This window comes from Neoarius graeffei, chromosome 5 (genome assembly GCF_027579695.1).
Source record: "Neoarius graeffei isolate fNeoGra1 chromosome 5, fNeoGra1.pri, whole genome shotgun sequence".
Taxonomy (NCBI): Eukaryota; Metazoa; Chordata; class Actinopteri; order Siluriformes; family Ariidae; genus Neoarius; species Neoarius graeffei.
This window is the reverse complement of record NC_083573.1, coordinates 98,447,561-98,470,013: the sequence shown is the minus strand read 5'-3', so window position 1 is coordinate 98,470,013 and position 22,453 is coordinate 98,447,561. Positions and strand designations below refer to the sequence as shown.

The 22,453-nt window shown below is 46.0% G+C and overlaps 1 protein-coding gene across 10 annotated transcripts in view; it reads left to right on the top strand.

Annotated features, from left to right (window-relative positions):
* Positions 1-22,453, top strand: part of kmt2ca (lysine (K)-specific methyltransferase 2Ca) — a 308,052-nt gene that overhangs the window by 187,431 nt on the left and 98,168 nt on the right. For 9 of the 10 annotated variants that reach the window (XM_060922565.1, XM_060922566.1, XM_060922564.1 and 6 more), the window contains 6 exons: positions 3,371-3,552; positions 6,685-6,849; positions 7,792-7,901; positions 12,447-12,533; positions 16,352-16,564; positions 22,226-22,354. In XM_060922565.1, the coding sequence (XP_060778548.1) occupies positions 3,371-3,552; positions 6,685-6,849; positions 7,792-7,901; positions 12,447-12,533; positions 16,352-16,564; positions 22,226-22,354 (886 nt within the window). The remainder of the gene's footprint in view (positions 1-3,370; positions 3,553-6,684; positions 6,850-7,791; positions 7,902-12,446; positions 12,534-16,351; positions 16,565-22,225; positions 22,355-22,453) is intronic. The other variant, XM_060922568.1, reaches the window with a different exon arrangement.

Sequence of the window (22,453 nt, the reverse complement as noted above, 5' to 3'; positions counted from 1 at the left end):
CACACACACACACACACACACACACACACACACTACTTAACATCATTATGTAATCATTTATTCAGCTCTGTGCCTGAAGAGGATCGGTGAATATGAGCCTGTTCTCCACAGCTTTATGTCCCATATCTTAATTTCTCATGGTGTGTGTGTGTGCATGTGTGTGTGTATACACACACACACACACACACACACACACTATAATTTCTCACCCAAGCTGTTCATGACACACGTGATTAATGAGATAAGGTCTGAGGGTTGGGTTTGTATCGTCCCCGACACTGCCACCCTGACGGAACACACATCCCATCAGCCCCTGCTCCTCTCTGCACCCGGCACAGCTGCTTCCAGCTGCTGAGGTTAAAAGCTCATTATTTGTGATGAAGTGAATAGCGTTATGTACAGTAGCACAGCTGGAGGCTCATGGCTATGAGTTCAGAGCAGGAAAGCAATCCCTGACTTTTACACAGGGCTGGGGAAGGGTTCAACACGTTCAGCACCTTCACCTTCAGAGTTCACTAAACACCTTCACCTTCAGAGTTCACTAACCACCTTCAGAGTTCACTAATCCCATCCCCTTCAGAATTTACTAATTACATCCCCTTCAGAGTGCACTCATCACATTCTCTCCAGAATTCACTAATCAACTTCCATTCAGAATTCACTAATCACATAACCTCCAGAATTCACTGATCACCTTCCCCTTCAGAGTTCACTCATCATCCTCCATTCAGAGTTCACTAATCACATCCCCTTCAAAATTCACTAATCACCTTCCCTTCAGAATTGACCGTCTTCCCTTCAGAATTCACTAATCATCCCCTTCATAATTCACTAATCACCTCCCCTTCAGAATTCACTAATCACCTCCCCTTCAGAATTCACTAATCACCTCCCCTTCAGAGTTCACTAATCACCTCCCCTTCAGAGTTCACTAATCACCTCCCCTTCAGAGTTCACTAATCACCTCCCCTTCAGAGTTCACTAATCACCTCCCCTTCAGAGTTCACTAATCACCTCCCCTTCAGAGTTCACTAATCACTTTCCCTTCAGAATTCAATAATCACAGTCCCTTCAGAATTCACTAATCACCTTCCATTCAGAATTGATCGCCTTCCCTTCAGAATTCACTAATCACCTTCCCTTCAGAATTAATCGCCTTCCCTTCAGAATTCAATAATCACCTTCCCTTCAGAATTCAATAATCTCCTCCCCTTCAGAATTCAATAATCACCTCCCCTTCAGAATTCACTAATCACCGTCCCTTCAGAATTGATCGCCTTCCCTTCAGAATTCAATAATCACCTTCCCTTCATAGTTCACTAATCACTGCAGCGTTCGAATTCACCGATCATGTTGCCTTCCGAAGCCACGAATCACGCCACCTTCCGAATTCACTAATCATGTCATCTTCAGAATCCACTAATCACATAGCCTCCAGAATTCACTGATCACCTTCCCCTTCAAAATTCACTAATCTCCCTCCCTTCAGAATTCACTAATCACATTCCTTCATAATTAATCACATTCCCTTCAGAATTAACTAATCACATTCCATTCATAATTCACTAATCAAATTCCCTTCATAATTCACTAATCACATCACCTTCCAAATTCATTAATCACATCGCCTTCAGAATTCACTGATCACCTTCCCCTTCAGAATAAACCATGTGAATAAAGATCACGTTTAAATGTGATTCCAGTCGTCTCGCTCTGTGGAGGCAGTAGGATTTTTTTTTTCTTTATCTTTTGCTTTACTCCTTTTTTTATTCCTTCCTTTCTTTGTCATTCTTTTTTGCTTTTTTTCTTCCAACTTTTTTCTTTTTCTTGTCTTTTTACTTCTTCCTTTATCTGCCTTTCTTTTTCCTTCCAACTTTTTCTTTTTGTTTTTCTTTCATTTTTACTTTTTTTCTTTACTTCCTTTCTTTGTCTCTTTTTTCTACTTTTCTTTCTTTACTGTTTTATTTTACTTTCTTCACTTCTTTTGTCTCTTATCTTTCTGCTCTATATTCATCTTTATTTCTTTCTGTCATGACCATTAAATCGTGAATGGTAAATAGTCTGAACACATTCTACATGGAATAAACAGAAGTTGTGCCAGTGGGATGAAAAAAACAATCGTTCGCTAACCTGCAGAACTCGCAGCGGAAGAATTCGACACGGTGAGAATCGAAACACTCACTGGCCACTTTATTAGGAACACCTCTACATCCGCCCGCCGTATGACGCAGTTCTCTAATCAGCCGATCCCTCGACGCGCCAAACCACGCAGATCCAAACCAAGAGCTTCAGTTAATGTTCAAACATCAGAACGGGAAAAATTGTGATCTCAATTTGTTCTTTCTTTCTTTCTTTCTTTCTTTCTTTCTTTCTCTCTCTCTCTCTCTCTCTCTCTCTCTCTCTCTCTCTCACACTCACTCACTCACTGTGGTATGGGTGTTGGTTTGAGCCAGATGGTGCATGAAGGTTTGAGTATTTCAGAAGCTGCTGATCTCCCGGGGTTTTCACACACCGCAGTCTCTGGAGTTTACACGGAATGGTGCGAAAAACAAAAAACTGAGTGAGTGAGTGAGTGAGTGACAGTTCTGTGGGAGGAAACGCCTTGTTGATAAGCGAGGTCAGAGGAAAATGGACAGATTGATTCAAGTTTTTTTGCCAGGAAGGATATAATAACTCGTATAATCACTCTGTACAACCGTGTTGAGCAGAAAAGCATCTCAGCATGCAACAGCAGAACAGAAGAACACACTGGGTTCCAGTCCTGCAGCCAACAACAGGGATCTTAGAGTCAAGAACACGTTCCTATTAAAGTGGCCAGTGAGCGTAAACTCGGAGTGAAAACTCTCTCTCTCTCTCGGTTGTTGTTGGTCTCATAATAAAGGTTTTTTGGTTTATACCCTGACCGAGCCATTCCTCTTTAAACTCTGCTGCTGGGTTGGAGCTCCTTCCTCCTGCAGTATTTAGTGCTTTTGACCCTGAAACAGCTCGAGCTGTGTGTTGTGGTGGTGTGTGTGTGTGTGTGTGATGTGAGGGCGATGTACTGAGACTTCTCTCGCTTATTTATAGCAGTGATGAATCACCACAGTGAGTTTTCTTACTTGTGCATGTTCTGTCTGATAAAAACACGTCACGCTTCATCGGGGTGGGAGTGGCGTACTGCCGGGTCACGGTCACCCCGCATTGATTTTTCTCTTTACACACATCGACTAATCTGTAAATAACAGCTGATCCTTCAGGAGACACCTCGGGAACACACACACACACACACACGCACACACAGAGTCATTTGTTCGTGATGGTGGGATTTGACCATGCTGTGTACATTAACCTGTTCCTCACCTCTGACTGCGTGTGTGTGTGTGTGAGACAGATGACGAAGGTGGTGTTGAGTAAAGGCTGGCGGTGTTTGGAGTGTACGGTGTGTGAGGCGTGTGGACAGGCCAGTGATCCCGGACGCCTGCTGCTGTGTGACGACTGTGATATCAGCTACCACACCTACTGCCTCGACCCGCCGCTGCAGAACGTCCCCAAGGGCAGCTGGAAGTGCAAATGGTACACACACACACACACACACGCTGATCCCTTCATGCCTTAAGAACACACTGAATGCTGAGGAGAAGTGAATCCGTGGGCCTTTTGTTCATAATGAATGAATCACACACTCCGTGTCCTGCTGCTGTGGGAAAATAATCAAGCGGGGTGATGAAGCAGAGTCACTCTTACAGCTCATTCCTTTCCTTCTGTCTCTCTCCCCCTCCCTCTCCCTCCCTCCCTGTCTCTCTCCCCCTCCCTCCCTGTCTCTCTCCCTCCCTCCCTCCCTGTCTCTCTCCCTCCCTCCCTGTCTCTCCCTCCCTCTGTCCGTCTCTCTCTCCCTCCCTCTGTCCGTCTCTCTCTCCCTCCCTCCCCCTCTCTCCCTGTCTCTCTCTCTCCCTCCCCCTCTCTCCCTGTCTCTCTCTCTCCCTCCCTCCCCTCCTCCCTCGCTGTCCGTCTCTCTCTCCCTCCCTCCCCTCCTCCCTCCCTGTCTGTCTCTCTCTCTCTCCCTCCCTCCCCTCCTCCCTCCCCCCTCTCTCTCTCTCTCCCTCCCTCCCTGTCTCTGTCTCCCTCTCTCTGTCTGTCTCTCTCTCCCTCCCTCTCTCCCTCCCTGTCTCTCTCTCCCTGTCTCCCTCTCTCTCTCCCTCCCCGTCTCTCTCTCTCTCTCTCTGTCCCTCCCTCTCTCTGTCTCTCCCCCTCCCTGTCTCTCTCCCCCTCCGTGTCTCTCTCCCCCTCTCCCTCCCCATCTCTCTCTCTGTCCCTCCCTCTCTCTCTCTCTCTCCCCCTCCCTGTGTCTCTCTTTCCCTCTCTCCAACATGCCTTTACTTCCTTCTTTATCTCCTTCCATACTATTTTCCTTCCTTTCTTTTTTACTTTCTTTCCTCTTTTTTCCCTCCTTTCTTATGAATTTTACTTTTTTCTTTGTCCTTCCTTTTTGTCTTTCCTTCCATCCTTTCTTCCCTCATTTACTTGCTTCATTCCCTCTTTACTTCCTCCCTTCATTCATTCTCTCTCTATTTCCTGCTTTCATCGTCACTTTCACATTTCCTTCCTTCTTACATTCCTTTCATCTTTTCTCCTCTTTTCCTTTGTTTCTTTACATTTTCCTTCATTCATTAATTTCCTCTATACTTCCTTTCTCCATTGTTTCCTTCTTTCCTTTCTTTGTATCTCTCCATGTCCATCCTTCCTTCCATCATTACTTACATATTTTTCCTTCCTTCCTTTCTTACACATTTCCCTTCTCCTCTCCTTCTTTACTTCCTTCCTTTGTCTGTTCTTCCATCCTTCCTTCCTTCCTTATTTACTTCATTCTCTCTGTACTTCCTTCCTTGCTTTCATCCCCACTTTCACATTTCCTTCCTTCATTCACTTCCTCTGTGCTTCCTTTCCTTCTTGCATTCTTTTTTTCCTGCATATTTCCTTTTTTCTCCTTTGCTTCCTTCCTTCTGTCCTTTTCTGACTGATTTCCTTCCCTTGTTCCTTTGTTTATTCCATCTTTCCATCCTTTCTTACGCATTTCCTTCCTATTATAATCCCATAGTTGATTATTTTCCTCCACCAGCTCGCCCCAGAGTTTTATTCCTCGTACATCACGCCCGTTTTTCAGCAATTACTAATTTTATTTTTTAAAGGACGCTTTAAAAAAAAATCTATTTCTATGGGTGTGTGTGTGTGTGTGTGTGTGTGTGTGTGTGTGTGTGTTCACTGCTGCAGACGGGTTAGCTGCAGAGGGGATTTTCAGTGTGCTTCACTAGTGTACGTGTGATAACGTTGTTGTTGTTATAGCTGCGTTTAATTTCCTGTTCCATCCATAAAACAGTCCAGTCATCAGGATGTGAGAGTGTAAGGGCCGTCTCTCCATCTCCTGCTGTACATCTTCCTCCCTGGTCATTAGCGGGGGTTAACAGCTGTTTTCTCTCACACACACACACACACGCACAGAGGGATTTCCTTGCTGTGTGCTGTTATTTCAGATGTCCTCCTCCGTCGCTGCAGTCGCGCTGTGCTGAGCTGCGGTGAGCTCGGACCCGGTGCAGGGTGTGTGTTAGTGCGGATGGGTCAGCACTCCGCTCTGAGCGCGGGCGGGGTGTGTTCATCAGTGCAGAACCGCAACCACGAGAGCCAGCGTTCCTTACAGAACATCACTCTCACTCTGATAAAATGGTGTCATTTCTCACAATCTGTTTTTCTCTTTCTCTCTCTCTCCCCCTCTCTGTCACTCTCTCACTGTCTGTCTCTCTCGTTCTCACTGTCTGTCTCCCTCTGTGTCTGTCTCTCTCTCTCTCCCCCTCTCTGTGTCTCTCTCTCTCTCTCTCTCTCTCTCTCTGTTGTTCTCACTGTCTCTCTCCCCCTCCCCTTGCTGTCTCTCCCCTCTGTCTGTCTCTCTCCCCCCTGCGTCTCTCTCACTGTCTGTGTCTCTCTCCCCTCTGTGTCTATCTATTGCGCTCTCTTCCCCTCTCTGTCTCTCTCTGTTGTTCTCTCTGTCTGTCTCTCTCCCCCTCTCTGTGTCTCTCTCTCTCTCTGTCTCTCTCCCCCCTCTTTGTGTCTCCCCCTCTCTGTGTCTCTCTCTCTCTGTTGTTCTCACTGTCTCTGTCTCTCTCCCCCTCTCTTTGTGTCTCCCCCTCTGTGTGTGTCTCTCTCTCTGTTGTTCTCACTGTCTCGCTGTCTCTCCCCTCTGTCTGTCTCTCTCTACCCCCCTCTGCGTCTCTCTCACTGTCTCTCTCTCTCCCCTCTGTGTCTATCTCTCTCTCTCCCCTCTCTGTCTCTCTCTGTTGTTCTCACTGTCTCTCTCTCCCTCTGTCTATCTCTCTCTGTCTCTCTCCCCTCTCTGTGTCTCTCTCTCTGTTGTTCTCACTGTCTCTCTCCCCTCTCTCTTGCTGTCTCTCCCCTCTGTCTGTCTCTCTCTACCCCCCTCTGCATCTCTCTCACTGGCTGTCTCTCTCCCCCTCTCTGTCTCTCTCTGTTGTTCTCACTGTCTGTCTCTCTGTCTCTCCCTCGTTCTCACTATCTCTCTCCCTCTGTGTCTCTGTCTCTCTCCCCCATGTCTCTGTCTCTCTCTGTCCCTCTCTCTCCCCCATGTCTGTCTCTCTCTCTCCCCTCTGTCTCTCTCTCTCTCTCTCTCTCTCTCTCTCTCTGTCTCTCTCCCCCCAGGTGTGTATCGTGTACCCAGTGTGGAGCCACGTCCCCTGGGCTGCGCTGTGATTGGCAGAATAACTACACACAGTGCGGTCCGTGTGCCAGCCTGGCCATGTGCCCGGTGTGTGTGCGTGGGTACAGGGAGGACGAGTTGATCCTGCAGTGCCGGCAGTGCGACAGGTGGGCACTTCTCCACAGCACAGGTGCCCGGTTTGGCATGAGAGCATGCGTCGGGGGGAATAGAGAAATTAGGAGCGGAGAAGGACGGCCATGTTTAAATCCCTGAGACGTGGATAATTAATGATGCCCAGAGTCGGCTTTTCTCTTTTTCAGCTTTCCGAGTTTCACTGGTTTCTCTGCTCCACTCCACCAGGTTAAAGATGTGAAACTCCTTTAGACCAGTTTACCCCGACCTTCACACTCACAAGGGTCAAGTTGCCCGTCTGGCTTTTTTTTTAACTTGTGGGCGTGACTAACTAGTTAAACCCAAACTCAATAACGCACTCATCAGTTGGTTTATCCTCGGCTTCGTCCGAGCTCCATTAGCAGAGCCAGCTATCTGTACTATCTGCGTATACTCAGAGAGGCACCAGCTTTCTGATGCTTCCTCTTCAGCTCGTTTTCCTTTTTAAAGTCTCTGTACGTGTTTCACGAGAGGTCATGTGTATTGTTTGAGGATGCAGAAGACTTCAAAAATAAAACCAAACCAATAAATACTGATATTTTGCAATGTTGGAGTAAAATAATGGAGCCTAAATATATAAAATCTATGGTTCAGACATGAATAATAAAGCTGGGTTGGTAAATAAAACGGCTACAAATGTTTCTAAGTTTTTACTTTATCTTTTATTTATTTGATTTATTTTTAGCTTACATTTAGAATAATTTCCTGCAGTCTTATTATTTAATATTATTTATGTAATTTTTTTGTTATTTTTTTTCTTTCTGCCAGTTTTGCTATTTTATTTTTTAATTATTATTAATAATTTTATTATGAATTATTATTTGAATATTATTATTAGTGTATTAAAAAGTGCATTGGCCCCTTTGTGTTTCACGCCTCTCTGATTTCTGTTAACTGTGTGTGAGATGGGGGTGTACTTAATTTTGCATGGTCCTCAGGTGGATGCACGCGTCCTGTCAGGGTCTGACCTCAGATGAAGAGGTTGAGAATGCGGCGGATGACGGCTTTGACTGTACGATGTGCAGAATGGTGACGCTCCCCAACCAAGGTATGTACGAGCTCTCCGAGGAACCTTCGAGAGATTTTACTGAGACGCAGTTAACGGAGCGGAACAGAACACTGTTTTCTAATGGGTAGGAAGATTGTGTAATTGCACTGTAACCCTGCTATAACGAACACCTTGGGTGACGTCCAAATAGTTCATTATACCGAAAAGATCATAATACTGAAATGGAGCCACTTGTCAAACCCACTCACTCACTCTTGCATAAAAAATACACGTCCATCCATTATCTCTAGCCGCTTATTCTGTACAGGGTCGCAGGCAAGCTGGAGCCTATCCCAGCTGACTACGGGCGAAAGGCGGGGTACACCCTGGACAAGTCGCCAGGTCATCACAGGGCTGACACATAGACACAGACAACCATTCACACTCACATTCACACCTACGGTCAATTTAGAGTCACCAGTTAACCTAACCTGCATGTCTTTGGACTGTGGGGGAAACCGGAGCACCCGGAGGAAACCTACGCGGACATGGGAAGAACATGCAAACTCCGCACAGAAAGGCCCTCGCCGGCCACGGGGCTCGAACCCGGACCTTCTTGCTGTGAGGTGACAGTGCTAACCACTACACCATTGTGCTGCCTGTGATAAAAAAAATAGTGTTTAATTTATGTTTACACTTAATTCATGTACATATTTACAAAGAAAAAGAAACGGCTTGCCCTTGAATAAAGGGAAAGGGTCGCGCTTGAGTAAGGGGAACGGAACAGCTCACCCTTGAGTGAGGGGAACTGAACAGCTCGCCCTTGAATGAGAGGAACGGAACAGCTCGCCCTTGAGTGAGGGGAACGGAACAGCTCGCCCTTGAGTGAGGAGAATGGAACAACTCGCCCTTGAGTGAGGGGAACGGAACAGCTCGCCCTTGAGTGAGGGGAACGGAACAGCTCGCCCTTAAGTGAGGAGAATGGAACAACTCGCCCTTGAATAAAGGGAAAGGGTCGCACTTGAGTAAGGGGAATGGAACAGTTCGCCCTTCAGTGAGGGGAACGGAATGGCTCGCCCTTGAGTGAGGGGAACGGAACAGCTCGCCCTTGAGTGAGGAGAACGGAACAGCTCGCGCTTGAGTAAGGGGAACGGAACAGCTCGCCCTTGAGTGAGGGGAACGGAATGGCTCACCCTTGAGTGAGGAGAACGGAACAGCTCGGCCTTGAATAAAGGGAAAGGGTCGCGCTTGAGTAAGGGGAAAGGAACAGCTCGCCCTTGAGTGAGGGGAATGGAACAGCTCACCCTTGAATAAAGGGAAAGGGTCGCGCTTGAGTAAGGGGAACGGAACAGCTCGCCCTTGAGTGAGGGGAACGGAATGGCTCACCCTTGTGTGAGGGGAATGGAACGGCTCGCCCTTGAGTGAGGGGAATGGAACGGCTCGCCCTTGAGTGAGGAGAACGGAACAGCTCGGCCTTGAATAAAGGGAACGGGTCGCGCTTGAGTAAGGGGAACGGAACAGCTCACCCTTGAGTGAGGGGAACAGAACAGCTCGCCCTTGAATAAAGGGAAAGGGTCGCGCTTGAGTAAGGGGAACGGAACAGCTCGCCCTTGAGTAAGGGGAACGGAACAGCTCGCCCTTGAGTAAGGGGAACGGAACAGCTCGCCCTTGAATAAAGGGAAAGGGTCGCGCTTGAGTAAGGGGAACGGGTCGCCCTTGAGCAAGGGGAACAGAACGGGTCGCCCTTAAGTGAGGGGAGGGGAACGGAACGGAAAGAGTTGCCCTTGAGCAAGGGGAGGGGGAAGGAACGGAACGGGTCGCCCTTGAGCAAGGGGACGGGGACGGAATGGAACGGGTCGCACTTGAGTGGGGGGAGGGGGATGGAACGGAACGGGTCGCGCTTGAGCAAGGGGAGGGGAATGGAACAGGTTGCCCTTGAGTGAGGGGATGGGAATGGAACGGGTCGCCCCTGAGCGAGGGGATGGGAATGGAACGGGTCGCCCCTGAGCGAGGGGATGGGAATGGAACGGGTCGCCCCTGAGCGAGGGGATGGGAATGGAACGGGTCGCCCCTGAGCGAGGGGATGGGAATGGAACGGGTCGCCCCTGAGCGAGGGGATGGGAATGGAACGGGTCGCCCCTGAGCGAGGGGATGGGAATGGAACGGGTCGCCCCTGAGCGAGGGGATGGGAATGGAACGGGTCGCCCTTGAGCGAGGGGATGGGAATGGAACGGGTCGCCCTTGAGCGAGGGGATGGGAATGGAACGGGTCGCCCTTGAGCGAGGGGATGGGAATGGAACGGGTCGCCCTTGAGCGAGGGGATGGCTACGGAACGGGTCGCCCTTGAGCGAAGGGAACAGAACGGGTCGCCCTTGAGCGAGGGGAACGGAACGGGTCGCCCTTGAGCGAGGGGAACGGAACGGAACGGGTCGCCCTTGAGCGAGGGGAATGGAACGGAACGGCTCGCCCTTGAGCGAAGGGAGGGGAACGGAACGGCTCGCCCTTGAGCGAGGGGAGGGGGACGGAACGGCTCGGCTCGCCCTTGAGCGAGGGGAACGGAATGCCCTTGAGCGAGGGGAGGGGAACGGATTGCCCTTGAGCAAGGGGAGGGGAACGGAACGCCCTTGAGCGAGGGGAGGGGAACGGAACGGCTCGCCCTTGAGCGAAGGGAGGGGAACGGAACGGCTCGCCCTTGAGCGAGGGGAGGGGAACGGAACGGCTCGCCCTTGAGCGAGGGGAGGGGAACGGAACGGCTCGCCCTTGAGCGAGGGGAGGGGAACGGAACGGCTCGCCCTTGAGCGAGGGGAGGGGAACGGAACGGCTCGCCCTTGAGCGAAGGGAGGGGAACGGAACGGCTCGCCCTTGAGCGAGGGGAGGGGAACGGAACGGCTCGCCCTTGAGCGAGGGGAGGGGAACGGAACGGCTCGCCCTTGAGCGAGGGGAGGGGAACGGAACGGCTCATCCTTGAGCGAGGGGAGGGGAACGGAACGGCTCGGCTCACCTTTGAGCGAGGGGAACAGAACGGCTTGGCTCGCCCTTGAGTGAGAGGAGTGAAACGACTCGGCTCGCCCTTGACCGAGGGGAGGGGAACGGCTTGGCTCGCGCTTGAGCGAGGGGAGGGGGACGAAACAGCTCGCCCTTGAGTGAAGGGAACGGAGCGGAACGGCTCGCCCTTGAGCGAGGGGAACGGAACGTCCTTGAGCGAGGGGAGGGGAACAGAACGGCTCGCCCTTGAGCGACGGGAAGGGCTCGGCTCGCTCTTGAATAAAGGGAAAGGGTCACGCTTGAGCAAGGGGAACAGATCACCCTTGAGCGAGGGGAACGGAGCGGAACGACTCGCCCTTGAGCGAGGGGAACGGAGCGGAATGGCTCGCCCTTGAATTAAAGGGAAAGGGTCACCCTTGAGTAAGGGGAACAGAACAGCTCGCCCTTTAGCCAAGGGAATTAGTCACACTCACCGTCATTTGCTCGCTGCGTTGCCTTTCTTTTCAGCCAGTCATGTTGATTGCAGTTATGGACGAAGTCTCTGAGCCCTTTTTCTTTTGCTTTAAAAGTTGAACTTGAATTTTGTGGGATACGGTATTCTTTACACAAAGCTGCTGCTTTCTCACCATGCTTTAGACGGTCCAGCATATGAAGTTTTCTTGGACGGAGAGTGTCTTACTTTTATGAGTAGCTATGACAACAGTGCTTACAGAGTAAAGACTTGAGTAAAACTGATTTTTAGCTCATAAAATAAAGTACTTTTAAGGGATTTTTTGAAGTCAGTGATCTCTGTTCTTAATAACTGTTTGTGATTGAGACCTAAGTGAGGCTCATTAAGCCTTTGTTTTATGCTGTTAATATGTAACTTGACTATGAACGTGATTCCTTATGGTTTGTCACTGGGGGAAAGAGGAGCACGTGGCTCAGTGATTATTTATTTATTTTTTAACGACTCCAACTTAAAGGTAGGGGACATGAACTTAGTTTGTTACATGCCAAAGTTTGTCGTAAGAGTTGGTTGTAGCGTGGTTGCAGTGTATAATGCATCGGAGCATCTGGATGTGCCGTTCTGCTCCATCGTTGCTTTAATTAGTGCTGCCGTTCCATTTGAGAAACCCAGGGTCCTGCAGAGCTTCAGCTTTACATTTACGATTGAAATTCAGCAGCAAAAGAATAACCATATGGAGCCTTCGCTAAAATGTGGAGCTGTGAATGGATTTGCTGTTGTCATTTTCCTCTCATTAAGCCACGGATATCTGTGAAGAGATGCAATTTAAAGGACGTCTCGACACCACGTTAGTCCTGATACTGCTCCCGACTAATATTCAGCAGACTCACACACACCTGGATCACTGAGCTCCAGGACCATGAGCACCAGAGACAGGTTTCAGTCAGAGAAACGCATTCACAGCCAAATGTCATGGATTCTAACAGCAGATGGCCTCAATGTGAAATCTGATTCCAACCTGCGCTCATTTTCTCATCTGATGCCTTTTGGCTGATGTGTTTGTGTTTATTCCATGATGGAGTCAACAAACTGTGTTAGTGTGCATTTTAAAGAAGCCAAAACAAACGAATGTGAAGGAAACCCTGAACGTTGTGTGGTTTTTTTTGTCCCAGGGGGTCCTGTTCCGAAGATCCCCGAGAGCAGCAGCAGCACTGAGCCTCCAGTCATCACACAGACTCCGCCCAGAATCAAGGAGTATGGTAAATACTGTAGATACACAGTCTGTAGTGTGTTCAGGTTACTGTTTTTAAAGATCTATTCAGACGTTTCACATTTAAAATATCAATTTAATACTAAAAATAGAAACCGCTTGACAGTTAAAAATCCTGATTCTGCCGCTGGAAAAATCGCCACACGCTTCCTGGAGAGTGTGCGTGCGAGGAAAACCAAAGCGAGACAGACTGTAGTACTAAATCCAGACGTTTTAAATCCGACAAAACAAAAAACGCATGGAGTCGTTTATTTCTGTCTAAGTTCCACGTTTATAAAGCCGTCCGATTACGGACTAATACGCAAACACACACTTTTAACACAAGCTCCTTCCTTTCAGCTTTATTATTAGAGCTTGTTGTAGGGGGTGTGGCTATGGAAGAGCTATGCTAGGTCACATGACCTATACGTGCTAACGAACCTAAACCTCCCGGAAGCATCACTTCTTCTCTTTTACACATCGAGATGTTTTAAAGGAGATACGCAGAGCCTTTATTTTTAAATACGTTTCTGAGTGGATAGTATCTCCATCCTTGACTCTTGTGTGCTGCATAAATGGGAATAAAAATATATGTATATTTTTGAGAGTTAAAATCGACTGCAAAGTTGGCATTCGAGCTGCCCTGCTGAGCCAGCCAGCCCTGAGTGCGTGACGTCACTGCGGTAACTGGTTTTAAGGCCAAGGCCTTTGACAGCTATAGACCAAAGTCATATAAATAAAAATTTATGGTGAAAGTAAGAAATCCCGTTACTGACTTGCTCAACTAAGACTGATCTGACTTCATTGATTGTGGGTTGACTCTCATTAAAACAGGACGGGTGTTATAACTTATGCAACGTACATGTACATGCATTCATTTTCACTGATAAAACGTAAAAGGCTAATTAAATAATCAGATGAACTGAGACAATCACATTCTGAAGCAAATTAAATAATCTTATACCGGTAACTTAAATACACAATACAAGTTACATGTATTAATCTAAATGCAGGTAAACAACGTGCTGTTTTTGTATCCAAATGAGAGTCGGAGCTTACCCGTCTGTGTTCTCGCTTCTTGAAGGCCGATCTTGTGGCCGATTGTTTTGAAACAATCTGACTTTCAGTTCTCCGTTCATTCGCTTCTTCCACGTAAGGGCGAGATATTGCTGCCGACGCGAACATATCCAGCGGAGAAATCAGACAGCTGGTCCACTCATTCTCCATTTTCTTCATACTGAGTACTCCGCCATTACTGCTCGGCTCAGACAATCAATAAAACCCGGGACGGGAAGGAACGTCATCGGTTTTAGTAACAACCACGGGAAGGTCACTGCCTGTGCGATAATGCGTCCCATTCCATCCCGGGTTTTACCAACAACCCTCGGCTCACACTCCGGGAGAACTGGTGCAACTGAACTTACTTTCCTTTTCTTGTCGTTTTCTTTTCCTTTAATCGTTGGTGCTGCACCCTTTTTCAAGACGGGCTTATAGCCAACGCTTCTCAACAGATCAGAGGTTTCGTATGAGTCTTCAGTAAAATGTGCAGAGCAGAGGAGAGACCACTCCGTAGGCGCCCAATGTGCCCGTGAACAACTCGCAAAACGCGTCCAAATCTTTGCAGTTTGAACATTCTTGGGCCATGAATGCAGCGTAAATCCACCTTCTGTCGTGTTGCTGCACCCACCAGCAACACATCTACGTGGCATGGCGATAAATTAGCTCAAAATGGAGGATCGGAGTTGCAGTCAGCTCTGTGTTTTAGTATAGCGGAAATGGCGATGAGACGGATAGACTTCCTGCGGTGACATTACGGACGTCAAGGTCATTCACTCAGACCGCTACCTATATGAATCACTTTAGGGGTGTTCACACGGCACATATTTGCATCGATGCTGCACCGATGTATTTTGTTGCGATATATCTTACACCGGTGTAAATTTTGTGGAGCGTTCACACGTCACAAACCTGCTTACTAGAGAGAAGCGTGTTAGCGCCGGTGCAGCCCCACTTGCGTTCACACGGCAGTTTTTGCAACCGTGCTATACGATAGTAATAATGCGGAAATGAAATATGCGCATGCGTGAAAATGTACTTCCTTTTCTCGGTTGTCATGGCATCACCAAGCGCCGGGAAAACAACGTGGATGAAGACACGCAGCTCTGTTGTTGTTGATATTCGCCATTTTGGAAGCGCAAAACACCAGGATGCAAATTATGCAATGCCCGTATGTAATCAACTCTCCTGACGCATAGCGAGTCTACCCCTGTAGCGTTCAGACGGCCCATTTTATATCGGTGCTGCCCCGCAAACTAGCATTTACTCCGGAGTAAATTTCTTAAACCACCTCCCGAGCAGGGTTAGATTTGCACCGGTTTAAGCAGCTTTCAGGGGCTACACCGGTATAACTTTGTACCGTGTGAACACTCTACCGGGGCAGCCCCGGTGCTACACCGGAGTAAAAGTTGCCGTGTGAACACCCCTATTAATTGTAAAAAATTACGATATTAGATTTATTGTTCACGCTTAAAACTATTCCTGTGCCATTCTTGAGGTCTCAAGGCGTTTGTAAACGAAAGTGAAGCCATGGGTCTGCATATCTGCTTTCAGTTTATACTTTGACTGATTTTCAGTGAGAAGTGACTGAACGCTTTCTGGTTACTTTTTCACCTCAATTCAGGGAGAAATGTGTTACCTGCGGTTATTTGTACTGCTAGTTTTATTTTAAGGTAAAATATTTAGAGGTAACATCTTTCTTTCCGAAACACGTAAACGCACAGACTATTTAAAAAAAAAAATTACGCAAAAGGACCGAGTCACGTGAGACTAAAACCAGAGATACTCTAGGAATAAATATGTGAACCCAACCCCACATGTGAACCTAATCCAAATGTAATCGATTGGGGGGGAGAGGGGAAAAAAAAAAACCAAACAGCAAAAATATTTCATGTTATTTCATATAGCTAATGTATAATTTACAAGGGGAATTAGTTTGTAATGCAGGTTATACTAAAACTCAACACAAAGAAGGGTGGGGGGGGGGGGCTCAGTTCAAGCGATTAACATCTACCCGGCAGCTACGTCTGATTATGCAGGTTAGTTGTCATGGTAACCAGAAAGAGGACCTGCATATCATGCTCGTTAACTTAGTGATGACATACTTTACGTGTAAATTCCTGAGAACGTAATAAATGAAAATGTTTTAATAATGACAGCTAGCGGACTTGTTTATTCGCAGGTAACTCACCGCCTCCTAAACTCACCCGGTGTTGGTCATGAAGAGACTTGGTGTACGTTTTAATTTGTTCGATCCACATTCACTGGATGTGAGTAATCGCGCGCTCTGATTGGCTACTCTATTACTAGGATATCAGCTCATATACCGTGAGTAGAGAAAAACAAAATGGCGGCGCGTGTTGGTGAACCAACCGAGGGCGAAATAAAAACTCGACTGGAAAACAAAAGCCCAAAAAAAAGCCACAAAATATGGAATGAAAGTATTTGATGGTAAGAACGTTTTTTTTTTTCAAGAATTATCGCATTTTTCACAAATTGTTCCTGTCATTTCGCCGGTTCGTTTACATTCTAAGCAGAAATGATTTTGTCGGACGTCTTGTAAATAAAAACGCTCCGTTTGTCAAAATCCAGTGACTGTGGATAGAATAAAACAGTTATTCCACTCAGTCTTGTCGTACATGGATTATAGACAACGAGGCGCGTAGCACCGAGTCAGCGATCAGCTCATGTACGACTCGATTTCGTGGAATAACCGTTAAATATAAATTGCTGAGACTGAGGATGGATGTGTCCCATCTTTCTCCCCGTCAGACTTCCAGAAGACGTACACTCAGGACGGCGTGTGTCTGACCGAGTCGGGTTTGTGCCAGCTGCAGAGCCTGTCCGTGCCCTCTGGACGGCGCCGGCGGGCCAAACCCAAACTCCGACTCAGGATCATCAACCAGAACAGCGTAGCCGTGCTTCAGGCTCCACCGGATCCTCAGTCCGAGTTCTCCAGAGAGGGAGACATGGACGACAGCAGAGGTCTGTGTGTGTGGGCGGGCGGGCGGGTGGGTGGTATCACTCGGAGGATGAGTTCCTCTTAAAGTTCCTCTGAGCTGAAAGCTGAGAGCTTTGTGTTCTCCAAACCCATGTCCGGTTCGGTTATGTTGTGTAGGAGGGGTGTGGCTTATTTCTAACGCTATCGGTTGTGTAAATCAGTCTAAAAAGTAATCAAATCACACCTCTCAAACAACTTGAAGTTTCTTCGACATGACTTCATCTTTGGGTCGAGAGATCTTATAAAATGGACCGCGGAAGACCTTCTGCTGTGCCGTGTGTGTGTTCCTGAGCCTGAGGCAAGCTAAAGAAAGGACCGTTGGTGGATTTATTTGGGGATAAGTGGGATTTCTGCGATAGCGTGGACAGTGTAATCAGGACAGCTGTGATGATGTAATTGTTGAGTCGATGGCGACGGATGTTTCCGAGTGCTCGGTTCGGTTAGACATGGATGGAGTTGAGATGTTAACCCCATTACTGAAGAGAAGAAAAGGATAAGGGATCGGTGGAGAATGTTGGAGAGGGACGGAGACGCGCTGTGGTGCCGGGAGTGTTAAACGCGGACTTAGGAAGGGAAGAAAAGCTTTGAACAAAACCAGCACTCAGTAAATCGCACCATGAGCTCCGGCAGCTAATTAATGACGTCCATCCATCAGCAGGACGGGACAAGGGTCTGAGGATCTCCGTCCTCTCACAGGAAATCTTGGAAGAAGTCCTGGGATAAATCAAGATTTCGACCAGAAAATGATGGGTTTAGAGACATCATGACTCAAGAAGATTGTTATAAGTCACTTCAGGGCAGCAGGTTTTTCTTTTTCTTTTTTTTTCTTTTGATTTAAGGACCCCATTTGTGTCACTGTGATTCCCCCAAACTGCAGAAAACAGTCCCTTTCCAGGAAACTTGTGAAGTAAACACAGTCGTTTGACAAATATTTAAGTGTAATCACTTTAACATTCAACATCTGCTCTTTTTTTTTTTTTAAAACATGCAATGTGTTTCTCTCATACACAGTCAGTCAGTGTCTCTCTCTCTCTCTCTCTCTCTCTCCTAAATACCAGTTCCACTGCAGACTTTTTTCCAAAAAAAAAAAAACTTCTTTTCTTCCAAAATATGCAAATACTGTACTGTTAAGAGAATTCCACTCACAGGAACCCAGATAAAACTAAACCGCTGCCATTTCATAATCACAATAGTGGCTTTTTACCTGATTAATTTTACTCATTTTAGCAGTCCTGGGTTTTTCGGTTGTTTGGTTTTAAATGAACCCTTTCATGCATCGTGTCCACACTCAGATCGTTGACCCTCATGGACGGTCACTTTAAACTTTTTTTTTTTTTGTATTGTTTTAGGAAAATACAAGATATACAACCCCGATTCCAAAAAAGTTGGGACAAAGAACAAATTGTAAATAAAAACGGAATGCAATAATTTACAAATCTCAAAAACTGATATTGTATTCACAATAGAACATAGACAACATATCAAATGTCGAACGTGAGACATTTTGAAATTTCATGCCAAATATTGGCTCATTTGAAATTTCATGGAAGCAACGCATCTCAAAAAAGTTGGGACAGGGGCAATAAGAGGCTGGAAAAGTTAAAGGTACAAAAAAGGAACAGTTGGAGGACCAAATTGCAACTCATTAGGTCAATTGGCAATAGGTCATTAACATGACTGGGTATAAAAAGAGCATCTTGGAGTGGCAGCGGCTCTCAGAAGTAAAGATGGGAAGAGGATCACCAATCCCCCTAATTCTGCGCCGACAAATAGTGGAGCAATATCAGAAAGGAGTTCGACAGTGTAAAATTGCAAAGAGTTTGAACATATCATCATCTACAGTGCATAATATCATCAAAAGATTCAGAGAATCTGGAAGAATCTCTGTTCGTAAGGGTCAAGGCCGGAAAACCATACTGGGTGCCCGTGATCTTCGGGCCCTTAGACGGCACTGCATCACATACAGGCATGCTTCTGTATTGGAAATCACAAAATGGGCTCAGGAATATTTCCAGAGAACATTATCTGTGAACACAATTCACCGTGCCATCCGCCGTTGCCAGCTAAAACTCTATAGTTCAAAGAAGAAGCCGTATCTAAACACGATCCAGAAGCGCAGACGTCTTCTCTGGGCCAAGGCTCATTTAAAATGGACTGTGGCAAAGTGGAAAACTGTTTTGTGGTCAGACGAATCAAAATGTGAAGTTCTTTATGGAAATCAGGGACGCCGTGTCATTCGGACTAAAGAGGAGAAGGACGATCCAAGTTGTCGTCAGCGCTCAGTTCAGAAGCCTGCATCTCTGATGGTATGGGGTTGCATTAGTGCGTGTGGCATGGGCAGCTTACACATCTGGAAAGACACCATCAATGCTGAAAGGTATATCCAGGTTCTAGAGCAACATATGCTCCCGTCCAGACGACATCTCTTTCAGGGAAGACCTTGCATTTTCCAACATGACAATGCCAAACCACATACTGCATCAATTACAGCATCATGGCTGCGTAGAAGAAGGGTCCGGGTACTGAACTGGCCAGCCTGCAGTCCAGATCTTTCACCCATAGAAAATATTTGGCGCATCATAAAACGGAAGATACGACAAAAAAGACCTAAGACAGTTGAGCAACTAGAATCCTACATTAGACAAGAATGGGTTAACATTCCTATCCCTAAACTTGAGCAACTTGTCTCCTCAGTCCCCAGACGTTTACAGACTGTTGTAAAGAGAAAAGGGGATGTCTCACAGTGGTAAACATGGCCTTGTCCCAACTTTTTTGAGATGTGGTGTTGTCATGAAATTTAAAATCACCTAATTTTTCTCTTTAAATGATACATTTTCTCAGTTTAAACATTTGATATGTCATCTATGTTCTATTCTGAATAAAATATGGAATTTTGAAACTTCCACATCATTGCATTCCGTTTTTATTTACAATTTGTACTTTGTCCCAACTTTTTTGGAATCGGGGTTGTAAATCACCCCAGATCAATCACTCGAGATCGTAACTATGAATTAAACTCGTGTAGCTCTGAAGCGTTACTTAATTTTCATTTTAAAATGAAGAAAGTTTATCCCGGACGCCAATGAATGCCTTCGAGTCCCTCTTTACATCATGGAGCAGTCCCAAACTGTACAGTCTTTATGTTCAGAAATTGTTTTCTAAACTTTTTTGTTGTTGTTGTATTTATTACCTATTTTAGACCTTATTGGAAGATTTATTTTTCATTAATTTGAGCTATCAGCACTGGTGCAAATTGTTACTCTCCCTCAAGAGCTTTCTTCTCTTTATTATTACCTCCGCCAAGGAGGTTATGTTTTCGGTAGCGTTGGTTTGTTTGTTTGTTTGTTGGTTTGTCTGTTAGCAACATTACAGAAAAAGTTATGAACAGATTGCTGGATCCCGGATTTTTTTAAAGGATTCTTGGCGGAGGTCTGCGCTTTCCGAATGCTTTTCTAGTTATTATTATTATTATTATTATTATCCTAACGTTTTTTAAAGACGCTATTTCTCCCTCAGTTTTCAACCAATCATCACCAAATTTCACATGATAAAGAATCCCTCTGGGCTGAATTAAGTTGCTATGACTTTTGGTGCTGATCTGGATCACTGATCCATGAAAAATGGGCTTTTTTTCCCCTTCACTAAGCGTCATTCTCTATCTCTTACCGTTCCGGATCTATAGGGTACGGTGACCAGACATCCCCGTTTGTAAGAGCTAGCTCAAATCACTGTGACTTTATTCTCTCACACTATCTAGTTGTTGTTGTTATTATTATTATTATCCTAACGTTTTTTTTAGGATGCTATTTCTCCCTGGTTTTCAACCAATCATCAAATTTCACATGAAGAATACCTCCAGGCTGAATTAAGTTGCTCTGACTTTTGGTGCTGATCTGGATCACTGATCCATGAAAAACAGGATTTTTTCAATCACTTAGAACTCTGTCAATTTTCATGATATTTGACAATCAGGTTTTTTTTTTTTTAATTTGTTCAGGGCAGCAGGGCGCGACTTTTCCTCGTTAAGCGTCGTTCTTATTCTTTATCTCTTACCGTTCCGGATCTAAAGGGTACGGTGACCAGACGTCCCGGTTTGTAACAACTGGCGCAAATCACTGACTTTAGTCATATGCGCCATCTAGGGTCGTGGTTTTTTTTTTTTTGCACCCCACTTCTCCTCCTGTAGTTTTCAGGATGTTGACCCAAACCAACACCAGATTGTCCATCCTGTCTAGGAATAGTGTAACAGTGTGCTTGTATACAGCTTTTAGGACACTCGTTCTCTTGTCTTTTTTTTTGTTTGTTTGTTTTTTGTTTTTGAAACGAAGAGTTTCGAAATGAGAGCATTCCTGCTCAGTCACGCTTCATCAGAGAGTCAACAAAAATTCATACATCATCAGACTCCCGAAACATCCATGAAATCTGCTTTAACCTGCGCTCGTCTTTTTCCCGCTTTTCACCCGTCCCGTTTTTCTCCCGTTGACTTCAGTGCATTTTTTGGTCCCACTGAAATGAACGGGGTTTTGGAGTCAAAGCCGTCCTCCTGGGTCACACTTCATCAGAGAACCGCCAGACTTCATTGCTTAGCTCAGACTTGTGCACCTGACACACACGTCCATCTTGAGCAGCACTCATCTTTTTGTTTTTTTTAATTGATTTACACTACCGTTCAAAAGTTTGGGGTCACCCAGACAATTTTGTGTTTTCCATGAAAAGTCACACTTTTATTTACCACCATAAGCTGTAAAACGAATAGAAAATATAGTCAAGACATTTTTCTGGCCATTTTGAGCATTTAATCGACCCCACAAATGTGATGCTCCAGAAACTCAATCTGCTCAAAGGAAGGTCAGTTTTATAGCTTCTCTAAAGAGCTCAACTGTTTTCAGCTGTGCTAACATGATTGTACAAGGGTTTTCTAATCATCCATTAGCCTTCTGAGGCAATGAGCAAACACATTGTACCATTAGAACACTGGAGTGAGAGTTGCTGGAAATGGGCCTCTATACACCTATGGAGATATTGCACCAAAAACCAGACATTTGCAGCTAGAATAGTCATTTACCACATTAGCAATGTATAGAGTGGATTTCTGATTAGTTTAAAGTGATCTTCATTGAAAAGAACAGTGCTTTTCTTTCAAAAATAAGGACATTTCAAAGTGACCCCAAACTTTTGAACGGTAGTGTATTTATTGTATTGTATTGTCACAATAACGTTTTGCATTTTCTCAGAGAAATGCATCTCGTTTTATGTCAAGTGAACTGTTGTGTCTTTTTCCCCCTTAACTCTGAGCCAATTTATTGCAGAAAAATCTAAAATAATTTGAAAAGTGGAAGAATCTAGAAACGCATGTAAATAATTTGTACACGAAAGGGTTAATTTGTCTGTTTCTCATCTTCATTAGATAGACAGATCTTTAAGTGTTTAAAGATGTGTTTGTTTATACTTTAGGGCTGGATAATTTCATTAGGAAGCATCGCAGGCTTGTAGATGGAGAAAGCCTGGAGTATGAAGCAGGTCCACTCGCACGTGGGAGGTCCAGGATTGAAATATAGCCTTCCTCTCTGCTCAGACCTGTAGGCTGAGGGTCAGGGAACATCGATCGAGATTTTCTAAGTGAGAGTGTGCGTTTGTGTGTGCAGAGGGGGATCTGATGGACTGTGACGGGAAGTCTGACTCGAGCCCCGAGCGAGAGCCCAACGATGGAGAACTGAAAAGCTCTGAAGGTCTCGGCGGGATCAAGAAGAGGAAGAGGAAGCCCTACAGGCCAGGTGAGGAAACCGGAAATACAGAGGTATGCAGAGAGGGAGGAAGGGAGTAAAAGAACGAGTGCAGGGGAGAACTGGACGGAGAAGTGCACTTATTGGAAA